The sequence below is a fragment of the Daphnia magna genome, linkage group LG2, assembly GCF_020631705.1.
Source record: "Daphnia magna isolate NIES linkage group LG2, ASM2063170v1.1, whole genome shotgun sequence".
Classification (NCBI taxonomy): Eukaryota; Metazoa; Arthropoda; class Branchiopoda; order Diplostraca; family Daphniidae; genus Daphnia; species Daphnia magna.
The window spans coordinates 4,791,649-4,816,689 of record NC_059183.1 but is presented as its reverse complement, the minus strand read 5'-3'; the positions used below and the strand labels follow the sequence as shown (position 1 = coordinate 4,816,689).

At 43.0% G+C, this 25,041-nt stretch overlaps 1 protein-coding gene across 15 annotated transcripts in view; it reads left to right on the top strand.

The window, feature by feature from the left end:
* LOC116917122 (tensin-2) overlaps window positions 1-24,596 on the top strand; it is a 52,604-nt gene extending 28,008 nt beyond the window's left edge. For 11 of the 15 annotated variants that reach the window (XM_045169075.1, XM_045169081.1, XM_045169076.1 and 8 more), the window contains 20 exons: window positions 1,705-1,752; window positions 1,967-2,176; window positions 2,376-2,548; window positions 3,759-3,917; window positions 4,147-4,279; window positions 4,376-4,625; window positions 6,026-6,139; window positions 6,293-6,397; window positions 9,240-9,991; window positions 11,067-11,920; window positions 18,342-18,699; window positions 19,293-19,595; window positions 20,312-20,830; window positions 21,096-21,310; window positions 21,633-21,740; window positions 22,178-22,359; window positions 22,432-22,653; window positions 22,733-23,072; window positions 23,149-23,250; window positions 23,330-24,596. In XM_045169075.1, coding sequence (XP_045025010.1) covers window positions 1,705-1,752; window positions 1,967-2,176; window positions 2,376-2,548; window positions 3,759-3,917; window positions 4,147-4,279; window positions 4,376-4,625; window positions 6,026-6,139; window positions 6,293-6,397; window positions 9,240-9,991; window positions 11,067-11,920; window positions 18,342-18,699; window positions 19,293-19,595; window positions 20,312-20,830; window positions 21,096-21,310; window positions 21,633-21,740; window positions 22,178-22,359; window positions 22,432-22,653; window positions 22,733-23,072; window positions 23,149-23,250; window positions 23,330-23,495 — 5,313 coding nt within the window. In that variant the 3' untranslated portion in view covers window positions 23,496-24,596. Of the gene's footprint in view, window positions 1-598; window positions 1,318-1,704; window positions 1,753-1,966; window positions 2,177-2,375; window positions 2,549-3,758; window positions 3,918-4,146; window positions 4,280-4,375; window positions 4,626-6,025; window positions 6,140-6,292; window positions 6,398-9,239; window positions 9,992-11,066; window positions 11,921-18,341; window positions 18,700-19,292; window positions 19,596-20,311; window positions 20,831-21,095; window positions 21,311-21,632; window positions 21,741-22,177; window positions 22,360-22,431; window positions 22,654-22,732; window positions 23,073-23,148; window positions 23,251-23,329 lie in introns of those variants that run through there. The other 4 variants (XM_045169080.1, XM_045169083.1, XM_045169087.1 and 1 more) reach the window with 4 other exon arrangements.
* Window positions 24,597-25,041: the final 445 nt, after the last annotated feature.

Genomic DNA, 25,041 nt, shown 5'->3' with positions numbered 1-25,041 from the left:
CGGAGTCAGTCCGCGAATGACCCGCTTCCGGGCCGTCCCACATCATATTGTCGCTACTTGTAAAAACGGGGCCTGCCAACCATATTTATTTATTTATTTATTTATTTTTGTTGTTGCTTATTGTGTACAATTGCACGGTACGCACCATCTGACGCAACAGTACAGAAGGTGATGGTCGATTGCAACGTAGGTTACCTGCATATGCATAAAACGTGAAGTGGCAGAGGAGGGAAAGGAAGAAGACGAAAGAGGAGGAGTAAGAGAGAAAGGGAAAGTAACGGCACGCACAAACAACAAAACAATTCGTAGTTGTGGTGGGGAACAACAACAACAACAACAAAAAATGGCAACACACAGAAGAGAAGTTAACGTCATAAAAGCCGAGTCAGAAGCCTGGCCTCACGCTCAGTTGACGCTTCAACGCTGATCCGTTCACGGCTCTTTTCCCTCTCTCCCCCCTTTTTTTTTCTATATCGCACCCGAGTTTTTATTTTTTTATAGTCTAATATTTTTGTGTTGGTGTGTCGCCCAATTGAAAAGCCAAACATAACAAAAATATTATTATTATTATAATTTTTTTTATTTTGAAATTGGAAACAATTGAAAATGTTTGCCAATGCCGATTGATCCGTGACGTCCGATTTGTTCGCTCCATTGAATCCATTGTTTACTCCTGATTTGTACGTGTGTGCGTGTGTGTGTGTGTGTGACTGCATCGTGAATGGTGATGGGATTATCCACGCTCCGATTAGCTGGCCCGAAAATGTTCTTGTTTGATAAGAAAAGGGAGTTGCAAGCCAAAGAGAAATTGTCTGCGGAATTTCTGAATTACCTTCTGACTGGGCGCCAAATTTGAAAGAAATATTTATAAAAAAAATTGGGGAGGAAAGAAGTAGTGTTGTTTTTAAAATTTTGCTGTTGTATGGGGATTGGGCGTTCGCAATGCGTTTTTAGCGTGACGTCCGAACATAATCATCATTGGTGAAAAGAACGCGTGGTCGGTTCGCATTATTGCGCCTACGTGTCGTTATTGCGCATTGCGTTTAAAAAAAAGAAGACGTCATTATGAAGATCAATCCAAGCGAATTCATGATGATTATGGAAGCCTCCATTGACTTGCCTTTTATGGAACACATTCGGCTCATCCAGCTCATGCGCTCTGTCCGTCAGCCCTCCGCTGATCTATGTCTAGATCAGCCGGCAGGACAGGCTCTCTATCTGATGGCACGATCCGTGGGCCGCGCAGCCGAGCACTTGCACGATGTTGGCCGTCGAAGGTCCAAGTTCAACGCTAGTGGCTTACCTCTACCGCCTCGGGTATTTTCGGTTGCCCAGCAGCACCTATCTCAACCCTCCCACATCACTCCTTTTTTTTGCTCCTCCCGTCGAGTTAGGCAATTCCCAACCGTCAAAGTCCAATGATAACACAATATACAGCATGTGGTGCTACGTTTTTTTTTTTTTGGTTGTTGTTTCCTCTGGTCCTCTGTTCAATATCTTATTGACTAGAAAGCAACTCGTGATATAATAGTATTCCAGTAGTGAACGTTGGTCGTGAGCAAACGTTATTGAAAAACAAGCCACGTAGTGCGTCAATGAACATTTTGTTTGTTTGTTGTTTGTTTCAATTGCTCTAGCCCATTTCCCACTGAGATCGTTGCCATCATGAACATTGATAGTAAAAGTGATGTGTTTCTATTGCAGAATGGCACCGAACCGCTGATGAGTCGTCCATCATCCGGCGGTAGACAGGTATGTTTAGAATAAAGCTGTGTCACCTTCTAATCTCCCTTCTAATCTTTCGCACGTTGCTAGCCGCAACAATAAAAAAAAAATTATGAAACAAAAAAAAAAACTACATCAACAACAACAACAAAAAGAGAGTAAGCTTTTCCTTGACCTCATTGAAAATGTTTTTTTGTTTTGTTTTGGTTTTTTTCTGTATGATCGCATGGAACACGAATAGGCTACCATCTCGCCATCTCGTCGGATGGACTCTTTGTCGGGCTGTACAGATAGAGGACCGTCATCTTCATCATCCGCTATGGATTTGAGTTTCGTCACGGAACGAATCTTGGCGCTAAGTTTCCCGCCCGAGATGGACACGACCACGTACCGAGAAGCCCTCCACCAGGCGGCCAGCATGTTGCAAACAAAACACGGCGACAATTACATGGTATCTATTTTCAATTGCAATCAAATTGCCCTTGGAACTTGTTGCCCTTGGAAGTCATAACAATGGCAATAAATGAACTGCTTTGACGTCATTGATGACTCACGAACGCAAGTGCAAAAAAGATCACGTCGTCATCGTTCACTGTTGTCTTGGCCTCTTGCAAGAATGAATGTGAAACAAAAAAACATATTCGATGCAGGTGTTCAACTTGTCGTTGCCAAGGAAGGAGATTGGACTATGGAACCCTCGAGTGCTGGACGTTGGCTGGCCGGACCAATTGGCACCACCGTTGGAACGACTCTGCTCCGTCTGCCGAGCGCTTGATTCTTGGCTACAGGCTGATCCCCAACACGTCGCCGTTCTCCATTCCAAGTACGTAACACGACCTATCGCCTATTAACATTTCTTTTGTTTTCCTCCACACACAGAAAAGCGTCAAAGAGGAATTTGAATATTTCCTTGAAATGTTGGATATTTTCGTTCTCTCTCTCTCTCTCCTATTTTTATTCAAAGTGGTCATTTCTTATCGCCTTTGCCTATTGTACGCGGCAAGAAACTGGAACATATTCTTTATAACAATCATAAACCAAGTCTAGAGTTTATTATTCCTACATACATAATCTTTAAGTCTGTTATATGTTTGCCCATATAGTATCCAAATAGGGCTGACAAAAAAGAAGAAGAAGAAAAAAAAAACAAACAAAAGAAACCCCCCCGAATATATTTTTCGGCTCCATACGTGAAGTCGATTCGTTCATCATTGGTCGTGAGTCCAGCAATTCGGCCTCGTGCAGGTCTATTCCTTATTCCATGGACAACATTTTGGCCGATCGCCACATTGTTGGGCATTCATATTACAAATAGCCTCTCACGGAATTGTTCTCCTCTTCTTCAGTTTTTAGCCATTTGCTTTTCTTTCTTCGTTATAGTAGCCGAACGATAAATCGTTCAACTTGGCGCGGTGCTGTGTAGTGCGGTCGTTTTTTTTTCCAATGCCTTTGAGAAAGTCATGAATTCATCAGTTGATTTTCTTTTCTTTTTTTTTTTCCAACCCGCCCTTAAAGTTTTCTTTAAAAAAAAAGGAAGAAAAAACATTCAATCGTCTCGAGATTTATTCCCTTTTAAATAGCCCCCCCTCTCTTTAACTGCAGCCATCCCTTGGTGTTGTTTTTTTTTTTTTCCAGACTGGAAATGAGGACTGCCTTTTTGTTAATGAGTGACTATATACATCGTGCCTCAATTAATGGGTTTCGAATGTTTCGTGAGAGAACGAGGCTCCGTGTGCGAGACCGAGGGAGAAGTTTACGTAATATATTTCCCACACTGGACGATGTAACAAGAAACAATAACATATTTTACACGTAGAAGGGATCTAAGGTTTAATGGATGTAAAAAAAAATAATAATAAAATAAATGTCGGTAGCGTGTTGTGCAGCTGGCCGTCCCTGTGGGAGTTTTGTTTTTACGCTTCTTCCTTTCTATTGATTCTTCAGCGCAAGTGGATGCGCAAAAGTGGCGGCAATTGTCGATGTATTATTTTCCAAACCGATGCAAGCGATGTAACATGGATGATTTATGACAGGTGCGGCCTACAGCGAGTGGGCGTGGTGGTAGCGGCCTACTGCGAGTACACCGGACTGTGTCCGCCCAATCAGCAGGACCAGCAATCGTTGGACCGCTTCTCCATGAAGCGGTTCCTGAACGAACGCGTCGGAGGCCTCCGCACCCCGTCCGACAAAAGGTTTGCGGCACTATAGTTTTTATCTAACACACACCCATGATGGTTGATTGTAACACGAAATGTGGAAACAAGATAATCCGTGAAATCATTCTCCCCCCCCGATGGCAACATATCCTATTTATGCTCGATGCAAATTTGCGTGTTTCTTTTTTTTATTGCTTGCCTCGCTTATTTCTCATAAATTTTATTAAACCATTTTCTTCGTGGCGATTGCCAATTTCGTTTGCAGGTATGTGGAATACTTTGCCGGACTGCTGTCGGGTGCCATTCAGGTCAATTCCAGTCCGCTCTTCCTGGATCACGTCACCGTCGTCGGTATTCCAGCTTTCCAGTCTAATGGCGGTTGCCGTGCCTTTTTCAAAGTACGCACATTTCTTTCTTTTTTCGCAACAATCCAGATGTAACTTTACGACTGTTGTCAACATTTATCATTGGCTGGGTTTAAAAAAAATAAACAGGTTTACCAGGGCAGCGTTCCAGTACACACATCGTCCATTTACAACTTGCACGACAGCGCTCGCCACTTTACCATGTCACTGGGCGAACGCGGGCTGGCGCTTCGCGGCGACATCCTGGTTAAATGCTATCACCGCCACCGGCTACCGGTAGATGGCCGCGAGACCATCTTTAGCCTCCAGTTCCACACTTGCGCCGTCACGCAGCACACGCTAGTCTTTCAGCGCCAAGATTTGGACGATGCCTGCCAAGGTGCATATCAAAATGAAGTTGTTCTTTTTTTTTTCTTTTTCCTGCACGTATCTTTCCTTGTGTTACCGTTGTTTGCATCCCTTTGCGGTCTGATCGTTATCGAGGCTGATCGTCGACGTAGCTGACAGCAAACACGAGTAAGATAAATGAAAAGAAGATGAACAGAGAAGTACCTCGGGAAGAGAATGAAAGCAGCAAAAGGATGAAAGAGAGGGGACTCGAGATTTTCGGTCCCCTTCGATGATCGATGAGTCCGAAAGAACTATGATTGTGGGTTTTTTGTTTTTTTAATTTAAACATATTTTTCTACATCTCCTTTAGTCAGTTCCATCATCTCTTTTGTTCCCGAGTTTCTTCTTCTGCCCTGATGCGTTTTACACATTTGTTTGGTTGATCACGGCCGCCGGCTGATTATGTTATCAGTATAATTGCAGGGTTAAATCCCGTCGCTCTTGGGATTTCTTATCAATTCTTTCTTTTCTTTGTTACACGAGGGGACCACTGGCCCATCCTCAAATGCAGAACTGTAACAACACATTTTTTTTTCTAGTTTTTCTGATTATTTATTTATTTTTTAAATTTCCAATCTGTCCAAGTAACTCTGGAAAAGCTGCTCTCCTTTTTTTTTTAGAAGCGTGAAATTATCGGGACTCTTGAATCTTATCGCTTTGCATCCGGAAAGTCCGAACAAAAACTGCCCTGTTACCCCCCGCAAACCGACGTTAATTTTATTGGTTAAAATCTGCGTATAAATGTAACGGATTCCACAATTGATTCGATGACCAATCTGAAGGGAATTTTGTTGTCACAAAAATTGTTTTTAATTTAATTTTTTTAATTTGGGAAAGTTTGTCCCGCGGTTGATTTTTTTCACCTCCCGTTTTCGAGATGGCCATTGATCCGCGATGATGTGCCGTTTATCGTTTAGTGTTGGACATCAGACAGCAGTTGCAGCGGCTATTTCTTTTCTCTCTCTTTCTCTCCCGACTGTTATTTCTGAAAATTTTTATGGGCGTTGTAACGAGCCCATAGAGGGGATGAGAAGTATGGGTGTAATTACAGCGCGTCTAACATTTTCACGCCGGGACAGTCGTTCGCACGCTCACCAAATCTCTTCGGTCTCCACAGCAGTCCAGTCTGTCGGCCTAGCAATTATCTAACGGGTTCTTTGTCGTTTTATTTTTGTTCTTTTTGGCTGTCCCAGCGGCTTACAAAAGTAAATACAGTCCCACTTCAACAAGGCCGTGCACCTGCTGCTGGTTGGTCTCCACCTGTTTGTGACATTTATGCAGTTTCTGTTTTATTTCTTTACATTTTTTTGAGCTCGTTACACAGATTAATGCAACACTATTAAATTCATGTTAATTTTTGTTTTGTTTGTGGGGGAATGTTTACATTAGATTTGCGTTTCCCACTGGACGGTTCTGTGCGATTACATTTCTCAACGAGCCCCGAGTCCCGCCTAATGGGCGTCAATGAAACTCACACCCGCTACACGGTCGAGTCGTCGACAGGTAAAGAAAACATAATTTTATTTCATCTCGTTCTTCACGTTCGTGTCCATTTTTTTGGTTTTTATGGTGTTGTCCTTTTGTTTTGAACGATTAAAATGTCGGACGTTTGTGCGTGTTCTCATTTTATTTTTGTGTTTCTCGGCTGATCTACAGGCGATCCGGTCGTTCGTTGGGATAGTTATGACACTGTGACCGATTCTGCTAGTTGTCCGGATGACCATCATCGTGACGCCTCTTCGCCAGCTGGATTGACACAAAGTGAGTAAAAACGCCCCCCCTGTATTTATTTTAGAAAATTCTCTTTAGATTCGATGAAATTTCAAAAAAGGGAATCAGCTGTCGCCCCGTGCAAGGCACACAAAAAAACTAGTTTCTCTGTACTTCATTTGCATATAGAAGAATCAGAGGCAAATACTGAGATGTTGATGAATATCGGAGAGGCAGACGAGTTCCAGGTGTTTGGCATTGATTTGTTGCCGACGTACTAGACCTCTTTGGTGTACGCCCATTTTACCTATTTGGGGCTTTCTTGGACTCTTTGAGTTCATCATCATCATTTCTTTCATTTGATTTCAGTCTTTTTTCTTTTTCCTCATTTTCTTTTCCCCCTTTCTTTTCCCCCTTCGTCCAACCATTCGGTGGTTACTAGTTGGTTCCGAACTGAACTGGACAGTCGACTGCACTCGAACAGAAAAACAAAGTGAATAAGGGCAGAACAACAAAATACTTAAAAAAAAAAAAGGACGCCCTTTTAAAGAGATTTACGATGTCGCTCTTGTGTACCGGTACTTCTTCATACTTTCCTGGAACGAATGGTAGATGATTCTTCACTTTTTCTTGAGTTACGAGTCTGCCCTGGAGATAACGAGATGGGCAATTCTATTCGTTTTTATAGTAATAAGAAAAAGAACGATTAGCATTCCGTCCGTAGTTATGGCGATTGCCCGCGCTGGCCAGGGAGGCGAGTGGGCCCACCACAGAAACTTGCATTCTGTGGGACATTGTTGATTGGTTGCTCGGGCCAGCGGCCGTGGAGGTGGTATTGGCCATCAAATTCACGGAGGAGGAAAGCAAAGGTCATTTTGTCTTTTAAAGAAATTCAAAACCCTGTGTGTGTAACTCCTGCGTATACATGCGCGTGTGTGTGTTTGTTTGTGCGTGTGATACCAAGCCATGCGTTGGCCATAGAAGGTCATGCCCAATTTCGGATATTTCTCTCTTTATTCCATTTTTTTTTTCTCGTCTTTTCTCATATCCTTTTTTTCTTTATCTCGTAATGTTCCCTCTTCATCTTTTCCTATGTATATACTGCACACCATGCTCAAATGCTTCACGGTCTGACTGGGCTGCTGGACCCAAATATGGATTTCCCAACAAAGTTCGTCGCACTCGCTTCTTCTCCTAGAAGAACATTTTCTCGTGAACGAGAATATAATGATAACAACCAAGCCTAAACACACACACACACACACACACAAGAGAAAAAGAGAAAATCTCAAATTGTTAAATGGTGAAAAACAGGGGGAGGGGGGGGAATTCTCTTACGTGTTCCAGAAAAAAATTGTTCAAAATTCAGAAAAGGAGTTTTAAGAAATTAAGGAGCCCACCTGGAGAGAGATTTTTTAAAATTTTATTTTATGATATTTTCACTGTGTCATCCTTTTCAAATCGGTTTACGTTTCAGACATGTCGTTATACGGCCGATGGTGGGCAAGAAGAAGAGGGAAACAAATGTATTGGCATTTCATATTAAATAACTACAACCGGTTTTTGAAATAACAACACGCAGAGAAGAGACGTGTTGCAGCAAACGGGGTGGACAAAGTGGGAGGCGAGGGGACCCTTTTTGGTTGTAGTGGCGTAATAAACCGACCACCCAACTTCTTCTTTGAGAAAGTAACCCCCCCCCCTCCATAAAAGAAGAAGAATCGAACAAAAGTCACGATAGCTATCGATGAATACTTCGTCTTCTACCTCTTTCCAACTGATGTTTGCTTTTGAAATCAGTAAACAAAAATTATTATTATTTTTTTTAAGTACGGACCCAACTTAAAAATATATAAATATATATATCTATTTCAAAAAAGACATTTATCACTCAAATGTTTTGCTTTGCTTACAAAATGAAAAGTCAAAGAGGAGGACGACTAGACATGCACTGCATACACATAGCGACTGTCCCTTTTTTTTTATTGTTATTTTTGAATTATGTATGTCAATGTGTCGAGAACATTCGTTTTTAAGGCAAATGGGGAATCTTGTTGAACAGCTGGGCAATAGATGGCTATGATATCCATCACGAAATCGGTGAACGCTGTTGCAACGCAAGATTAGGCCTTTTTTTTCCCCGTCGGGAGTGATGGCTCGTTCGGCCACCAGATGGAAACAAAAGTCCAAAGGTGAGTGTGTTTAGCTGTGATACCGATCGCAAACACACACACACACGTAACACATATATACACACGTTCGACCAGGGTGGGCTATTTCCGTCTTAAGAAGGGGCCAGCGAGCGCCGCCCTCATTTCTCCAGCTGTTTCTCCTCTTTCTCTCCACCTTATTCGCCCTCTCTGTGTCTTTCCTTTTTCTTTTTTAATTTTTTGTTTTTTTGTACCTGAAAGAGAGAGAACCCTTTTCTCGAAAGGTTGAAATACAAGTTTTCTTATTTCTTTGCCCTCCACTCTCCTTCGGCCGTCGTCCGTCCTTCTCGTCTAATCTCCTCCTCCCGCGTCCTTTAAAAAAAAAGGAATATTGAAAAAAGAAAATCAAAATAAAAAGTTGTGAAGAAAAAAAAAAAACTCATCCTCCGCTTGTAGCAGTGCTCCACCAGCTGCCCGCCGGTGCGGTTCTCTTTTCTTTGAGCTCTGCCATATTTTTTTTTGTTTCTTAGCGTTCACGCTTTCCATGGTTTCCCACTTGATACTCTCTGCTACTTACTGCTGTAGGACGCTGTTGAATCTGCAATTTTCGCCAACCGAACTGGGTCGTCATTTTTCGTGCTATCCCGCGTGACGCCCTTTATCGGAATTGAGAACGAAAATAACATCCAAAGTGTCCCTTTTTTTTTTCATTGTTCTATTTTGCTTGCGGTGAATCTGCGTAGATCAGCGTTTAGCGCACACCTACGGCCCGTTGGATGGCTCACTTTACGCCAAAGTGCTGAAACAGAACAACAGTCCGAAAGCAACGGCCAACAGTCCTCCGCCTTTGGTGGTGACGGCGACGACGGCCAGCGGAGGAGGCGATCACAGGAGTGCCAGCCGATTCAGCGATCCGTCATCTTCGTCTTTAACGTCGGGTGGGACGACGGCCGATTATCATCACCTGCATCATCACCTGAACCACCTGAATCATCCTGTCCAGTTCCTCAACAGTCCGCATGTGGCATCGACCGATTCGGGAATCTCGTCGGCCGGTGTAGTGCGTAGCGGGGGAGGTAGCAGTACCCACAACCGAGACTTGGGAGGCAGTGGGAGCACATCCGCATCGCCTCCGCATTCCGGCCGTTCGGCTGAGTCTTCAGGTGCTGGTGGGGTCTTTTTAGATCCACCACCGCAGACTCCGAGTCCAGTGCAGCAACAACAACAACAACAGTTGTCGCCCCTACCGCAGGCGTTGCAGAGGATGCCGAGTATTGTGGAGACGAGGGCAGAAATCCATCGCGACGATCGTGACGTCATGATGACGGGCTCTTCTTCATCTTCGGCTCCGCCTCCATCGCTAACGGCCACTGCCGAGTTGGACCAACTGTTGAGTGGTATGCTGATGAACGTTCAAAACATCCCCGACATTCGACCCGAGCACAGGCATCATTACCATCAACGAGCAGACGACATTGACGTCGACAGCATTCAGGTAAGAATATCAAAGTTCAAAGATCGTTTCGCTCAAGTGCTCATGTCGTCACCGATTATGGTGGGTAGCTAAACTAGCGTGATCTGGAACAGGGCCATCTAGAATTTTCGCAAAATGTACACCACTGCTCTCATTACCAGCGTTTTGTATCAAATTTTTTTTGTGTGTGTTTTAAATGGATCATTTTTTTTTTAAGGTCAATCCGGTTTGGTTCTAATCAAACAGACTGACATTCTTTCGAAACAAAATCCATTAAATATTGCGTGGTAGTAAATGTTGAAATGATCCATGAATCAAGAATTTGATATCAACCCCCCCGTCTTTTCACGTCCTTGGACCCTCCCTGTCTCCCAACCCTCTCTTAAAAAAGAAATTGCGCTGAGATGATTCAACAGTTTACAATTCATTTTACAAAAGTCCGTGTTGGATGACAGGTTCAAATAAAAGAATTGAAAAAGGAAAATTTTGACATTGATTCGACCGAATGAATGAAATAGCACAAACAGAAAAAGAATGAAGACGGAGCCAACGTCGCGTGATTGCTTGATGCCACACGGCGTGATCGCTTTTTTCGGTCGCGCCGCTTTCACGGCGACGGCGGCCTTTGGTTTGTTGTTGTGATGGACTGTGAGCCACGTCCTGGATCCTGCGCCAAGCGCCCCTGTTTTCCCTTTTTCCGCCGCCACTGCCGCGTTTTAAATTTAGCTTCGGACCCCTTTTCCAACCCGATCCTTTCTCACTGAAATCTCAACCCTCCCCCCACCGTTTTTCTTTCTTTTTTTTAAAGAAAAACAAAAGAAGAGAAAAGGAGGAAGACGAAGAAGCCAAACAAAAAAAAAAGGGGGAAAAATACGAATTTCAGTCTTCCTCTTTCGTGTCTCTATGGAAAGGTTTTCATTTCAGCGTCACGCTCTCATTAATTCCAATCTGTTTGTGTTTACGGACCACCGTCGAATAGGTTAGGGTCTATATCGTTCAAAAAGAATATATATCTACTTGTGGTCATAATTGTATCATAGCTCACGATTTTGCATCACAAATGTACATATTCATGAATTTTTTTAAACCAACGTAGGTGGAATTCGATCTGACGCCCAGTCGGGATACGACCGATCGTTCTGTTTCCTCGCCATCGCATCCAGCTGGCCGGAAATCCAATTCGGGATACGTCTACGAGAGCGATACCGTTCGGCGGGCTTATCCGACTCCGCAAAGCAGCGTTAGCACGGAAGCGGTGAAAATGCCTTCCGGTCCGGTTGCGCAAAATCCGACATCTCCGCTGCAGCAACAGCCATCGGTCAGACCCAAAGATATTCCGTACCATGCACGGGAGGACAGTAAACCGTTCACGTACGGCATGGTGGGCATGGCCAATGGACACCATCAACAGGAGAACGGAGGCGCCGGAAGTGTCGGTAATGGGACGGAATCGACGATGGTGACGAGCACGCCGGTGGCCGGCGCTTCCATCAATGGACGCAACTGGAAAGAGTCCAGCAGCAACACGATGAACGGCCAACAGGCGAGCAAACGCCTTGAAAGTCCGTCACTCGTTCGTAAGTTTTCTAACGGATCGGAGCCTGTCAACATCAGTCCTGTCCGCTCGTCTCCGAGGATCCCCGTCCCGTCCATCGCCGATCCGGTCAGTCCGCGTCCCATCCGTAAACTGAGCGGAAGTGTGCTGATTTCAAACGGAGGGGGGGCCGGCACTTCGTCGCCAACATCGTCCGAAATCAACGCAACGTCCACCAGCAACTCGACCATCCAACCGGTGGCCACGTCCAGTCCTCGACTGGACACTTCTCGAAATCGATCCGCTTCGACCAGCGAGATGATGAAGACCATGCCAACGCCTTCTCCGCAGTTGCAGCATCAAATCTCGCTGGAGGAAACTATCCAGGACATCAGCACATCGCCCGATTCATCCCGGTACGCGCTAACATTTTATTTATTTATTTATTTTTTAAATCCTTTTTGACTCGGAAGATGTGAACGGCCACCCAGTGAGTCGTCACGAAGTCGAGTCAGAAAGAGATTAGTCATTACGACGGAAATGGATCGAGTTGCCAAAAGCCTCCCCCCCCCCTCATTCATTCTTTGAAAAGTTGAATTTAAGTTCCGTCTTTTGTGTTGCCTTTTCGCGCGTGATGGAAATACGGAGCCCTCGATCCTTTGCCCCCGATCTGAAAATAGATCCGTCAGCTTCGAGCAAAAAAAGAAAACAAAAAATCGGAAAATATTTATATACGCCACACACTAAAAAACAAACACACAACTTTGTGTTTTGGAAAGTGGGGAAAAAATTTTGGACGAGATGCAACGGGGCAACAATTTTAAAAAGAAGAAAAGGAGGAAATATATATTTTAGTCCATCAGCACCTATATAGCTATAACTTAGATGGCGAAACGAGCGAAAAAAATTAGGGGGGAGGTTAAAGAAAGGGAGACGACGGACGGAGGAGGATGCTGCAAGGACGAGCGGAGGAGAATTCCGGTTGTTGTTTGTTGAAAGACTCTCTGTGCTAATTAATGTTTATCAAGTTGTGTGTGTGTCATCCGCCAGGGCCACTGTGTATAAACTACACCGTACAGTGTGTGCGTGTGTATATATGCTAGATGTATACGCGCGGGCACGCACATCCGGCAATGGGCGTTCCGTTCCAGCTCGCTTCATAGTACAACGCGCGTGTTTTTGTTTTTTGTTGTTTAAGTTCTGATGGAGACGTGTGTTTGATGTTTTGTTCTTTTTCATTTGAGGGTTTTTTTTTTTTTTGCTCGTGTTTTTCGCTAGTATTTTGCTGTTCCAGGAGAGGAAGCAAAGAAGAAATCATGCGGTTCTTTGCATCGTCGCTCTATCGCTCGATAAAAATAGACCGTTCAAGTATGGGCTGCTGGGCTAACACGCTGCCCAGCAAAGGCAGTTTCTAATCTTTTTTCTCTCACTGTCTTGGGCTTTCTCGTCTTTCACACTCTGCAAGTCTTTGAAAGGAAGGAAAAAAAGCGAACGATAGTTTGGAACGAGTGAAGGGGTCCCCCTTTTTTTTTTTTGGCAAGACCAAATTTGGCAAACATCACACACCGTCTGAATCATCTGAAAACTCATTTTCCGCCTTCAGCAACTTTGTTTTGTTGCCCGTCTCGTGGCAGGCAAACAAAAAAAAAGGGAACGGATAGGCTTAAAACACCCCGCGTCCTTGGGATAAATAACAGGGAGGCCGTTTTGGCTCCGTTTCAGCCTTTAGTGAAATTTATCTTTGATAGTCTAAACAGTAGAGCGTACCGAAAAACCTGGTGGCGTAACGCGGAGGCCTTAAATCTTCTCGACTCTCTTACACAACCACACAGAACATCGTAATTGTCAATAGGTTTAGCCAACATCCGAAGATCCGAAATGTGAAAAGAAAAAAATTGGAATCGTTCATTTTTAAAAGAGGACAATAGTTGAAGCGAATACAGAGCCAAATGGGAGAGGCGGATCTCAATAGAGATATTACAGTTATCGAAGGTTCCCTTTATAGTATAACTATCTTGTTGGATTTCATTTAAGGAGAATTTTTTTTTTTATTGATTTTTTTTTATAAATAAAGATAAACAAAATGCAACCCCATCCATAAGAGGAATTTGGCTGCAGGGCTCAAGTAGCAAAAAAACAAAAGATGTTTCGGCATTTTGGATTTCAGACGGGCCGGAATCTTCCTGATCAAGATAAGATTCAGAAAAAGAACAATACCGACTTTTTGTTTTTGTTTTTTTCTTGGCAACCAATCGGCTGGAACGACGACATTCAAAGTACATAAAGGGAATCAAATAAGAAGAAGAGACAAATAATCAGCATCACACACAGACACACAGTCAAGTATGTCTCTCTCTCTCATACCTCAGTCCCTTATGGTTTAAAGGTGTGCGACGATGACTGTACTTTGGAATGAGGTCACCTTTCAAGTTACGGCGCAGCACAAGCCGCACCAGCCCGAATAAATATCGAAAACATTTTTTTTTCTTCTTCTTTAAACAAAAAAACAAACTTATCCTCCCATGTTCTTTCTTGTCTTTCTACATATCTCCACCTAGTCTCTCTCTCTCTCTCTAGTTCACGCGCTTTTAAAGTTCCTTCTGCGTTCAGGTTCGTGACATAATAGCCGCTGGGTCCTCAAGGTCGGAAAGGGGAATAGAAAAAAAGGCACTTGGTTGCAGTCTCAGCTCTTTCTATATCTTTTACTCTCTAGAAAATGTTCAGGGCGGACACAGTTCCTCCCCCCCGGCCGGTTGGGTTTGTGCACCACATGTGAACGAAATCGGTCGAATGAGTCATTTGGTTAATCCGGAAAGCTTCGTCGATGCGTCCATTCGCTCCGTCGCATCACAAACGATCTGTTGGTCTCGCATTGTCCGACCGTTGACCAGCCTGAGCGCTCATATCGGTCAATTTACTCGACAAACGATGGAAACTTGGGGGAGTTTTCGAGTTGGACGAAGAAGAAGGAGAATAAAGATAAATGGTGGGAATGCATAACGATCGGCCAGACAAATGAGAAAAGAGCACATGAAGACGAAGGCAAACATTTTCCCCATTCGTTTCTCTTTCTCTTCTTCTCCTTTTAGCAAAGAAAAAAACCGAGGACGTAATTGAATTTGAGTGGAGATTTTTAACTCTTTTGGTCCTCGCTTGTGCCGGGTCTAGCGGTACATTTTCGCACGCGTGAACGGGCCATAGCTCGCCTCAGATTTTTTGTCCATACAAGGTAAAACTACTACGTTTTTTTTTTTTTCTTCTCTGTTTGCTTCTCTCTTTGGTCGTTGTCTGACTTGTTCCAAAGACCCCCAGCGCATTCACACAAGAAGGTCATGCAAAAAGAGAGAGAGAGAGAAAAGACCAACCCGGAGCTATGCAGAATAAAAAGCGCATGATGGTCATTACGCATTGGATAATGCAGCGCACGCGGGAAAAAAAGCAAAGAACACACACACACATTGAACCCACACACGAATTTCAGCAAACGTTGGGGTTTGTTATTTTTTAGTGTCAGTGACCACCATCAACAGCGAACCTTTAACACAATAGAAAGAGAAAAACACATACAGTGGACATTTTCTCTTTGAGGAAAAATATGAAAGAGACTAGCAGAAAAGGATTTTCAACATTTTGGCGAACCGACCAAAAGTGGATTTTTATTAGATTGTTTTTTTTTTTTTTTTGCTTTTTCTTTCACAATCGACTTCCATATAAAACAGCGATAGCCACTGGAATGGATTCGTGATGGCCCCGGTTCGCAGTAAATGTCCGGGACTGACGAAACCCAAACGCAAACGAAGAATTCAAGAGCCCCGCTAGTACAGTTAGTTGTCTTCGTGAACCGCCCTTTATTTAGCTGATTTCTTCTTTTACGTTATTATTATTTAAAAAAAAAAATAAATGAATAAATTCTAAACTTTCAAGAGAAGCCCAATCGAACGCTCGAGATTAAACGCACGCGAGCCTTAAGATCCGGCTCTCTTATCCGCAAGCATTTTCTGTTTATAGTTTCTTGTTTACTTCTCAGCTTTTCCAATGTGGGCCAAGATGAGAAAAAGAAGAGCGCGTTACGAAGAAAAACAAAATGACGTACATTGGACCGTCTAATAAATTGATCCGCGGCATGCACTTGAAAATTGAAAAGAACTAGCCAAGTTTATTTCCTCCACCTCCCCCTTCGCTCGTTGACCGAACCCTTAGAACATCCCGTTCTCAGTTTGTATACGCGTTAGTGTAGTGCGCTTCATTAAGTTTAACGACGAAAAGGGGCTAGGGTCGATGTAATTGGGTGGAAAAGGATTGAATGCGATCTTCTTCGAAATGAGTGCGTCTCTATGCAGCGGTGCGTTCGTTGAAGTATATACACTAACAAGCCAAAATAGATAACAACACAAACATCTAACCCCCGCTAGTTTATTCTCCTTGGGACGATGCTTCGCTGGGAAAATGAAACCCATTTAAAATCTTTTGGTATACGCATGTATTTGGAAATCCGGCCAATGGGCCGGACACTGCTGATGTGATGCGTTGGAGAATTCGAATAAGGGGATGGTATAAATGGAAGACGCGCTCATGGAAGTGAGGATAATCATAAAATTTGATTTCAATTTGGTTGCTAGTTGTGTCTGTTCCACACGCACGAAAAAAAAAAAATTAAGAAGAAAAAAAAAAAGAGTGTAGTTTGTGACGTGGAATTTATGGCCCGTTTAACTGTTCGATTTAGTTTTCAAAATATTGAAAGAAAAATATGGCCAGCATAGAGGGACTTGAAATATATGGATAGTTCTTAAAGGGAGTTATCCTGGCTGAAAATGTGGGTGACCGGTGTGTGGACAAAAACAACTCATGACTTAGCATGATATTCAAATGGTCCATAAGTTAGCGAAGATAGTTTAAAGGCAAATAAATATAAGCTTATTTCTTCTCTCAACGCTGGACAGCGATCCGCCACACCGGCGCGCCCATGCACAAAAAGAAAAATGATTTCGTGAAAACTTGAAAACATATATTTGAAAGACCGACTGTATAAGTCTAACTCTGTAAATTTTAACGAGCCATATTTTAAACGTATTGATTTTGTATCGTGAGAGTATTGGAAAAAAGAAAAGAAAACGCCTTGGATAAATAGGGCGGCGTCACGTCAGAGGAAGTCTGAAGGGTAGAGAAAACGTTCTGGAGACATTACATGATTAGATATAATGAAGTTCATCGTGAAGCTCCCTAAAAAGATGCTTTAAAAAAATAATAATAATAAATGAATAACTCTACAAACAGGAAGTGAATATATGCAGGCCCGCAATCGTCTCGTACGTGATCTCTAATTTCCCGTCCATTTTTCTCTCTTCACTCCCGCGTGCGAAGCACTCTGTGTGCTTTTTCTCACACATATACACGCAACATCACAGAGACTTCAAAGAGGCACGGTCTGGCCCTTTTCTTTTTTTTTTTTTTTTTTTTACCTCTTTTTCTCTGAATGTCCGGCCCTTGCCTTCACATTTCAAGTGGAAACCTAAAAGTGCGACTCTCTTTCTCGCCTTCTTTTCCTTTTTTCTCGGCCGTGATTTATCACGACAGAGAAAGAGAGGAACAAACACACTCACCAAACATCACGGAGCTCTTCTATCTCTGCTTGTACCTTATCCTTTCTATCCCTGACGATGTTTATAATGGAAGTAGACGGAACGACGAAGGCGGACTCGGCGGAGGAGCAAAGATGCTGTTAGTGTTAATTTTAGAGCGGACTGAGTCATCAGACACGTCGTTTTCTTCTTCTCCTTTTTTTTTTCCCCGTACGTTTTGACTCTCGGTCCGCCCTTTTTTTTTCCCTTGTGAAACCAAACCGACACTCATCAAGAGTCTCGTCGACTATATAAGAAAAAGAGCTTTTTTTATCCATTGCGTTAGCTGGTTTTGTGTGTTGTTGTTGTTTGATTTGTTCTTCCATTTGGGCTTGTTTTTAATTACTTCTCGATGGAGACTAACACCTCATTAGGAGACCAACAAAAAAAAAAAGAATAAGCAAGTCTTTCTTTTGGCTCTTTACCGATACGTACCGCAATGCAGATGAGCTCTTCAACTACTTTGTTTGGCAAGTGCTTTGACGCGTTGTCTCTTTCGTTCCAAACCCACTGCAAAATCGACGAGTTTTCAAATTGAAAAAGAGAAAATCTACTGTCCAACTTTGGTACAAAAGGCAACGCCAAAACACAAATGATGTTCGCCATCCATGGCGAAGGCTATATAGTCACATCATTGCAGATTTCAATCGCTGTTTGCTGTGATGACGTCACATGATGGATTTCTTCTACTCCATCCCATTTGGCGCGTCCATCATTTGTCGGGATGGGTCGGGAAAAAAACAACAACAACAAAAGAGGCAGCCACGCCTCAGCGTGCAGAGTTTGTTTTTGCGATCGCGCGATGCGGGAATGAGGAAATGCTATTCACACAGACGATCGAATGCGTTGTGCTTGTGACCAATTATGGTATTCAGCACAGCAACTATCGCGTAGCCTCCGCCCTGTTGTATTGTTCCTTAACGTCAATATTTTGGTCACCTGTTGGCCATTGAACAAGGAAAAAAGAACAAGTTGATGTGTGTCGTCTCTGGGGCGTTAGCACACGCTGCCCTTGTGTGAAACGTTCGATTCATTCGCAGTAGACGGGCAACAGTTTAGGTCGGTCAACGCCCTAAACGTCCCAGATGGTCTTGTCGAATCCAGTCCAACTTTCTACCTAGCTGTACATTAGAATGACAAAATCCTAATCTTGTGATCATCATTTTTATGGGTGTTTTTTCTATTGTTCCATTTTTTTTTTTTATCTTTTAATTTCAAGGATGTCGACGTCTAACGAAATGGCCGGTTTGTCGTGGCTTCAGCGTCAGCAGCAAAAACTACGCGAACGCAAGGATTCGATGCGAAGAGCTGAGCGCAATCCGCAAGAAGTCCGGCTCATGTCCGAGCTGCAGTCTAGCCGCCAGTTTAGAGGCCAGCTGTTGCAACACCAACAGTCGACGACATCGACGATTGGCGGCCAACGACCGGTGGACGACGCTGGTTACCTGAGTGACGTTACCTTGTTCTCCGAGCTGGACATGGTCAATACATCTCGCGAAGGTTCGCCCGACATCCGCAGCTTGTACGCCACGCCCCTTCACATCAACACGGCCGGCACCTACGGCCAATATCAGCAGGTGAGTCACGTTTCCCATTTCTCGTTTTTCGCTTGTGATTCGCCAACGTCGTGACTCGCAACGATAATGTGAAAAAAAAAACTTGATTCATTTCCATATTTGATCCAATTTCCGTCGTCGTTGGAGACTTTCTTTCTTTACCGGCCCAGAGCAACGGTGCGCTCGTTCTTCTTTACAAACATAAATTGAAAACGATTTACCTTCACCACGAGGAGCGAGTCAGCTCCTTTCACAATGTGACGTCACATTGGTTGGCAATTAGGATTGAATAAGAAGCTTTCGTAAACGTTACGAGTTCATCGGGAACCGAGGCCACTATGTTTTTATTACAGATTTTTTTTTTTTTATATGATCACATGAATTTTGTTTAAGTTTTTTTTTTTTTTTTTTAAATCTATCCTTGTTTTTATCCATTGAATGAATAATGGATGAAAACGATTTGCGTATTCATGATGATGCTCTTGGCGCTACGTAACGATGGCTGATTGGATTCCTCCTTTATGTTGCCTCTCTCTCTTTTTCGGACTAGTCCCTTTAAATTTCTTTCCATTTTCATTTTTATAATTTTTTTTTTTTCAATTTTTAATGAACAGCCGAAAACGGGTCAAGCCGGGAGTGGCGTTAATAAGACGCTGTCATCTTCCAATCCGGCATCTCCGCTACTCACGCACCGTTCTGCCTCGTTGGAGCGCAACGGGCGGTACGTGAGCGGCGGCGGAGACAGCATCCAACAACAACAACAGCAGCAGCAGCAACAACAACAACAGCAGCAGCAAAGGTTGACCCTAACGCGTCAAAAATCAGATATGAGCCATGACCGAGAACGGCCTTTCGTGGCCGTCAAGAGAGCTCACGAGCAGCATATGAAGACGCTCAACACCAGCAGTGGAGGCCAGGTATGTAGGTGTTTATTTTCCCCCCTTTTTTTCACGTTTCGCCCGTATATATTACACGCGCACGAACAAGTCGAATCCTCGACCACACCCCCATCAACTCCTTATGTTCTTCAGACTTTTCCAAATCGAGTGTTGTTTGTGTGTCTTGACTGACAAGCAAAGGCCATCACTCAGCACCGTTTTCTGACGTCATTCACGTGCACCTGTTGGGACGGTGTCCATCTTTCACTTTTAGCAGAGGAGTGATCACCGGCGCTTGACCTTCCTCATTCCCGCTACCGACAGAATATTTATTGACATTCAGTGTTTGAAAAATGTTCAAGTTTTTTTCTCTTTCAAATCCGAACACGAGGCTCTTTTGAAATCAAGGCCATTCAAATATTCATTACATGCAGAAAGGGCTACTAAGTTAAACCTATTCACGGATGCATCCCATTGTTCATTGTTGATGTCCCGCCGACAAAAGCCACCATTGATTGCTTTGCCCCCTATTTCATCTCATCAATTTAAATCTCCACCCCTCCCTTCAGAGGGAAAAAAAAAACAATCAAATTGGAAAATTGATTTTTTTTTTTATTATTATTATTTAATGCTTTACAATAATTCCACTGTTAACCGCGCGCCGCCTTGCATACAAAACTAATGGCTTGCACTCACCCACCCAATTTTGTGTGTCTTTTTTTTTTTGTGTGTGTGGCGCTTATTCAACCCAACAGCTGAATCCCAATGACCTGCTAGTGACCGCTGCCTCACCTTACGGTTTGATTGGATACCACCACCACGGCTCGACCTCACCAACAGACTCAGCTTCCATGACTGGAACGTCGTCAGAGCCAGTCTCGTCCAGCCGAACGGGATTACTGTCCACCGTGACAGATCACGCCACGACGTCTCCGACGCCATCGTCGGCCCAAGCGGTACAGCAATCGGTCAATCGACTGGGCAATCTCGACTGGTTGATTCACTCGCTCAACACTAACCTGCCCGATCCAGCCACGCTCATCCGCGAGCCTAATCTCACCCCTAACTTGAAACACTTGATCCATGGCAGCAGCGTCAATAACAGCAGCGCACAACAGCGATCACCTCAGCATGTGACCGATCAGGGCAAATCACCTTTTAATAATCGGCATCATTCGTTCAGTAGTAGTCTGCCTGCTCGTGCTAACTTTGTCCCGGTGACGGGAATGGCCAACACCAGCACAAACACTAATAACAAATTTCCCAAATCATCAGTAAGTTTCCCCCACCGAACTGGTTGTTGTAGTTGTGTGTGTTTTTTTTTTTTTTTTTAATAGCTCAGCCTTATGCAAATTTTACCTTCATTAGCAATTTCCTAGCCACTTAAACAAGTTATTGGCGCATTTCTATTTATTTTTTTTTTCACATTTGGTAAGATGAAAAGAAGCTAATGTCAATGACAATATGATGTCTAAACAAGCTCGACATCAATGTCATGTTTTGTATTGTATTATTATTATTTTTTTAATGAATTTATAGGATAGTGTCATGTCCTGGAACTCGTCACTGAGCGGCGACCTAGATATGTCGGGCAATCGTCCGACTACGCCGGCCTTCCCGGTTATCCCTCGAACGCCTTACCTTAACGTGCACCATCAAGGCTACGGTGGCCGTCATTCGGTCGACTCGCCCGTCACACCGACCTCGTCCCATTCAGGAGCCGGCCTGCCACCCAAGAGTCCAACTATCCAACGGTAAGATAAAAACATTTTCAATTTCAATTTGCTTCGCTTGACCCAAATTCCATTACCCGATTGGGTCACAACTTGATCGGGTTGCCACAGAATTGTTTTCGCCTTCATGTGGTGATGGTGTCATGTTTGAAATGTTTTATTACTTTTGCGGACGGGCTTTGGTGTAGTAGCGAATACGCAATCCCTTTCCAACATGGAAAGGAATTTTTTTGTTTATGACGAGAACTAAATGATTTCAGGTTTCATAGAAGTTTGAATGTTTTCACGATCTATGACTTGTATGTGTGTGTGTGTGTGTGTGCGCGCGTGTGTGCATATATAGACGCTATCCAGCCGGTTACCAGCAGGTTAATATCCAGCCTTATTCGCCCACTCCGTCCTCTACCGCTAAAATCCTTCGCAAATGGCCCTCCAACTCCTCGGTGTCGAGGTAACTAGCGCCAAAAGTCTTAACGGACAACCAAACTTATTCCCAATCTCGTTGATTAGCTTTCCTTTTACTATTTTGCAGCTGTTCTTATTTTCACCTTCTTAATTATTATTATTGTTTTGTTTCTTTTAATGCATGGTTGATTAGTTTGGTTATGGTTACTGGATTGAAGTGCTTTCACCTTTCGGATGAACTATTTGGCCCTTCTTTTCTTATTTTTTGCTTTTTTGTATTTAGTGCATTAATTGTTTTGCTTTTTTCTCTCTGGATGGGCTACGCCAGCTTTTCCTATTATCAAAGTGATCGCTTTATAATAACCATCTTTTCACCTCTGACGATACAAGGGTCTTCACGATAGTTGTTTTAATGACGATAATGATCATGACGGTGCTTTGATATTAATGGCAACATCATTATTGTTTTTTTCTTTTAAACAGCAAGGAGAGATCGATTTCACCATCGCCCTCATCCGCATATTTGGGTCAATCGCAATCTCGACGTTCTTCCGTCCAATCCGTTAGCGGATTGAGCGAGCCACAAGAAGTCAGCTCTGTTCACGTCAATTTCGTCAAAGACAATTCCCGTTATTGGTACAAGCCCAATATCGCCCGTGAAGATGGTAATGCAGAGATTTCGTTTGTTACGCCGTAATTAGGACAGCCTTAATTGTATATCCCACTTTCTTTTCTAGCCATCAATATGCTTAAGGATCAATCTCCTGGAACGTTCATCGTCCGCGATTCAAACTCCTTCCCAGGCGCTTTTGGTTTGGCCCTCAAGGTGGCCACTCCACCTCCGCACGTGGCTGGAAAGAATATGGCAGACCCATCCAGCGAGCTCGTTCGCCACTTCCTTATCGAGCCAACCTCGAAGGGTGTCCGAATCAAGGGCTGTAGCAATGAACCTGTTTTCGGTTAGTATCATTATTGAAGCCAGTTTGATTACGATTCAAATGAATGGAATTTCTTTGATTGTCGAACCTCTTCAATCAGGGTCCCTATCGGCTCTTATCTACCAACACTCTGTGACACCGTTAGCTCTGCCCATCAAGCTAGTTCTACCGGATAGTGATTTGATTTTCAAAGATGGTAGTTCGATGGCGGTGCAATCGCTTTCCAATCCGACGACTCAACTGCTCACTCAAGGAGCCGCCTGTAGTCTGCTTTATTTGTTTACCATGGATACGGAATCGTTGACTGGACCCCAAGCCATCCAGCGCACGATGACCCACTTGCTGGAAACGAAACCGCTACCAGTGCCAACCATTGTCCACTTTAAAGTCTCGTCGCAAGGAATCACCCTCACTGATAATGAGAGGAAACTCTTTTTCAGGTAATTTGTGGACGCAAACGCGTTAACTATAACTCGTCTTTCATAAAATGATAATTGTTTCGTTTTTCTGGATTAGACGACACTACCCTGTGTTGACGGTTTCTTATTGTGGCCTGGATCCGGAGGATCGACGCTGGAACCAGCGCAGCGAAGAAACAGGCCTGCCTATTAGTTCAAAGTAAATGTTTATAAATGAAATTAATGCATATATTTTTAATAACAGTTTTATTTAATTTTTTTTTTTTTTCCTCATTTAGTCGATGCTTCGGATTTATTGCTCGTAAGCAAGCCAGCAAGACTGATAACCAGTGCCACATTTTTGCTGAACTTGAAGCCGAACAACCCGCCACGGCTATCGTCAACTTCGTTACTAAAGTCATGATGACCTCTTCATCGCCTAGCCCGAGCAAAAATAACGTCTAAATTGCTGTTGGTTGGTGTATAACTTGTTGAGCTCTAGTTTGGCTTTTTTTTTTTGTTTTGTTTTTATAGTGGTTTATTTAACTATTTGGTTTTTCATTCAAAATGGGGAGGGAAGCACATCCCGCCCTGAACATTTACTAAAAACACACAGGCACACACTCGCTAAAGTAACTGATTGGAAATGTTTTTCTCCTGAAAAAAAAAAAAAAAAAAAAAAAAGTGCGGCTGTACCTGTTTGTACAATTTGCAGTTGTTTCCCTTGGCCACTCTCATCACTAATCCGTCACGAGACATTTTCTGCATGCCTAATTCGTTTTTTACTCATTGTTGTTTCTTTCGTAGACCATTGACACTTGTACACATACCATTTAACAGACAGGTCTTTTTTCTTTTAACTGTAAATATCTTCCATCCCACTCTAACTGTTATGGATTACTGTCGTTTTCATTTTTATTTTCACCTTATTTTTTTTGGGTGGGTATGCAAAACATTTACCGATTTTTTTTATTATTTACATGAATTTGTTTATGACGCAGTTTCACACAATTTATTAAAAGAAACAAAAATATGAAAGTAGGAAGAGGGAAAAAAAATTAATGGATTCCCATTTTTATGTGCCATTTTAATGCCATGCTGCAGAAATCCAGCCTTTAATGCCCAGAATTAGAGAGAGAAAGAAAGAGAGAGACATTGTAGTGGCACGGAACTCCATTATACTTCTCTTCACTGTCCACTTTGGCTAAGTAGCAAGAACATGAAGTCTCTAGCATGAAGAGCTTGATTAACAATTTACTTGCTCGTCTTCGTCTAGCGCACATGCACAGTACTTTGCCACTTTTTTTACGTTACTTCGACGCCCATTTTTTTATTTTTTACATTGGATTGGTGACATAAGCCTGTAGAATTATACATAATGACTTGACTTATAAATATGCATATAAAAACATTTCATCGTAATACATAACCAAGTGTTCCTAATATTAAAACAAACGGATATTTGATATATTGACGCGCGTGTGTTTGTGGATTTTTCGATTGATTTTGTTGGTCTTCGTGCAGTAGCTGAACACAAAAATACACAGCTTCCATTCTCTTCCCGAACCAAGGATCTATGTCTTTCTTAGTTAAATTAAACACATGCAGTGTCAAAGTTGGCTGTTAGATGGCGTTGCAATATTCGTGAGAAGATTGCCCAAATGAGGAAAAAACAGGTTGGTGCTGGATCGAATGTCACAATATGTAAAATACCACTGGCGAAACGAATCACGAAACACAGTTCTATAGAGCTCTCTCTGAGTGGCACATTGTGCACCAAATACACGTAGCTCGATTTTGGAATTTCAAGGCAAATGACCAGTTGCCTTGATTGGGAACATCCAAGACTGGTTTTGTTGATCAGACATATCCAAGGCCGATATATATTATCTTCGATATATCGGCCTTCTTAAACCTTAAACGACTTATATTTACCCCCGGGAAACAAGTTCTAGATAATAGTATGTGGTAGGTACATATGGGCAGGAAACGCTCTTCAGAAATTGATTGC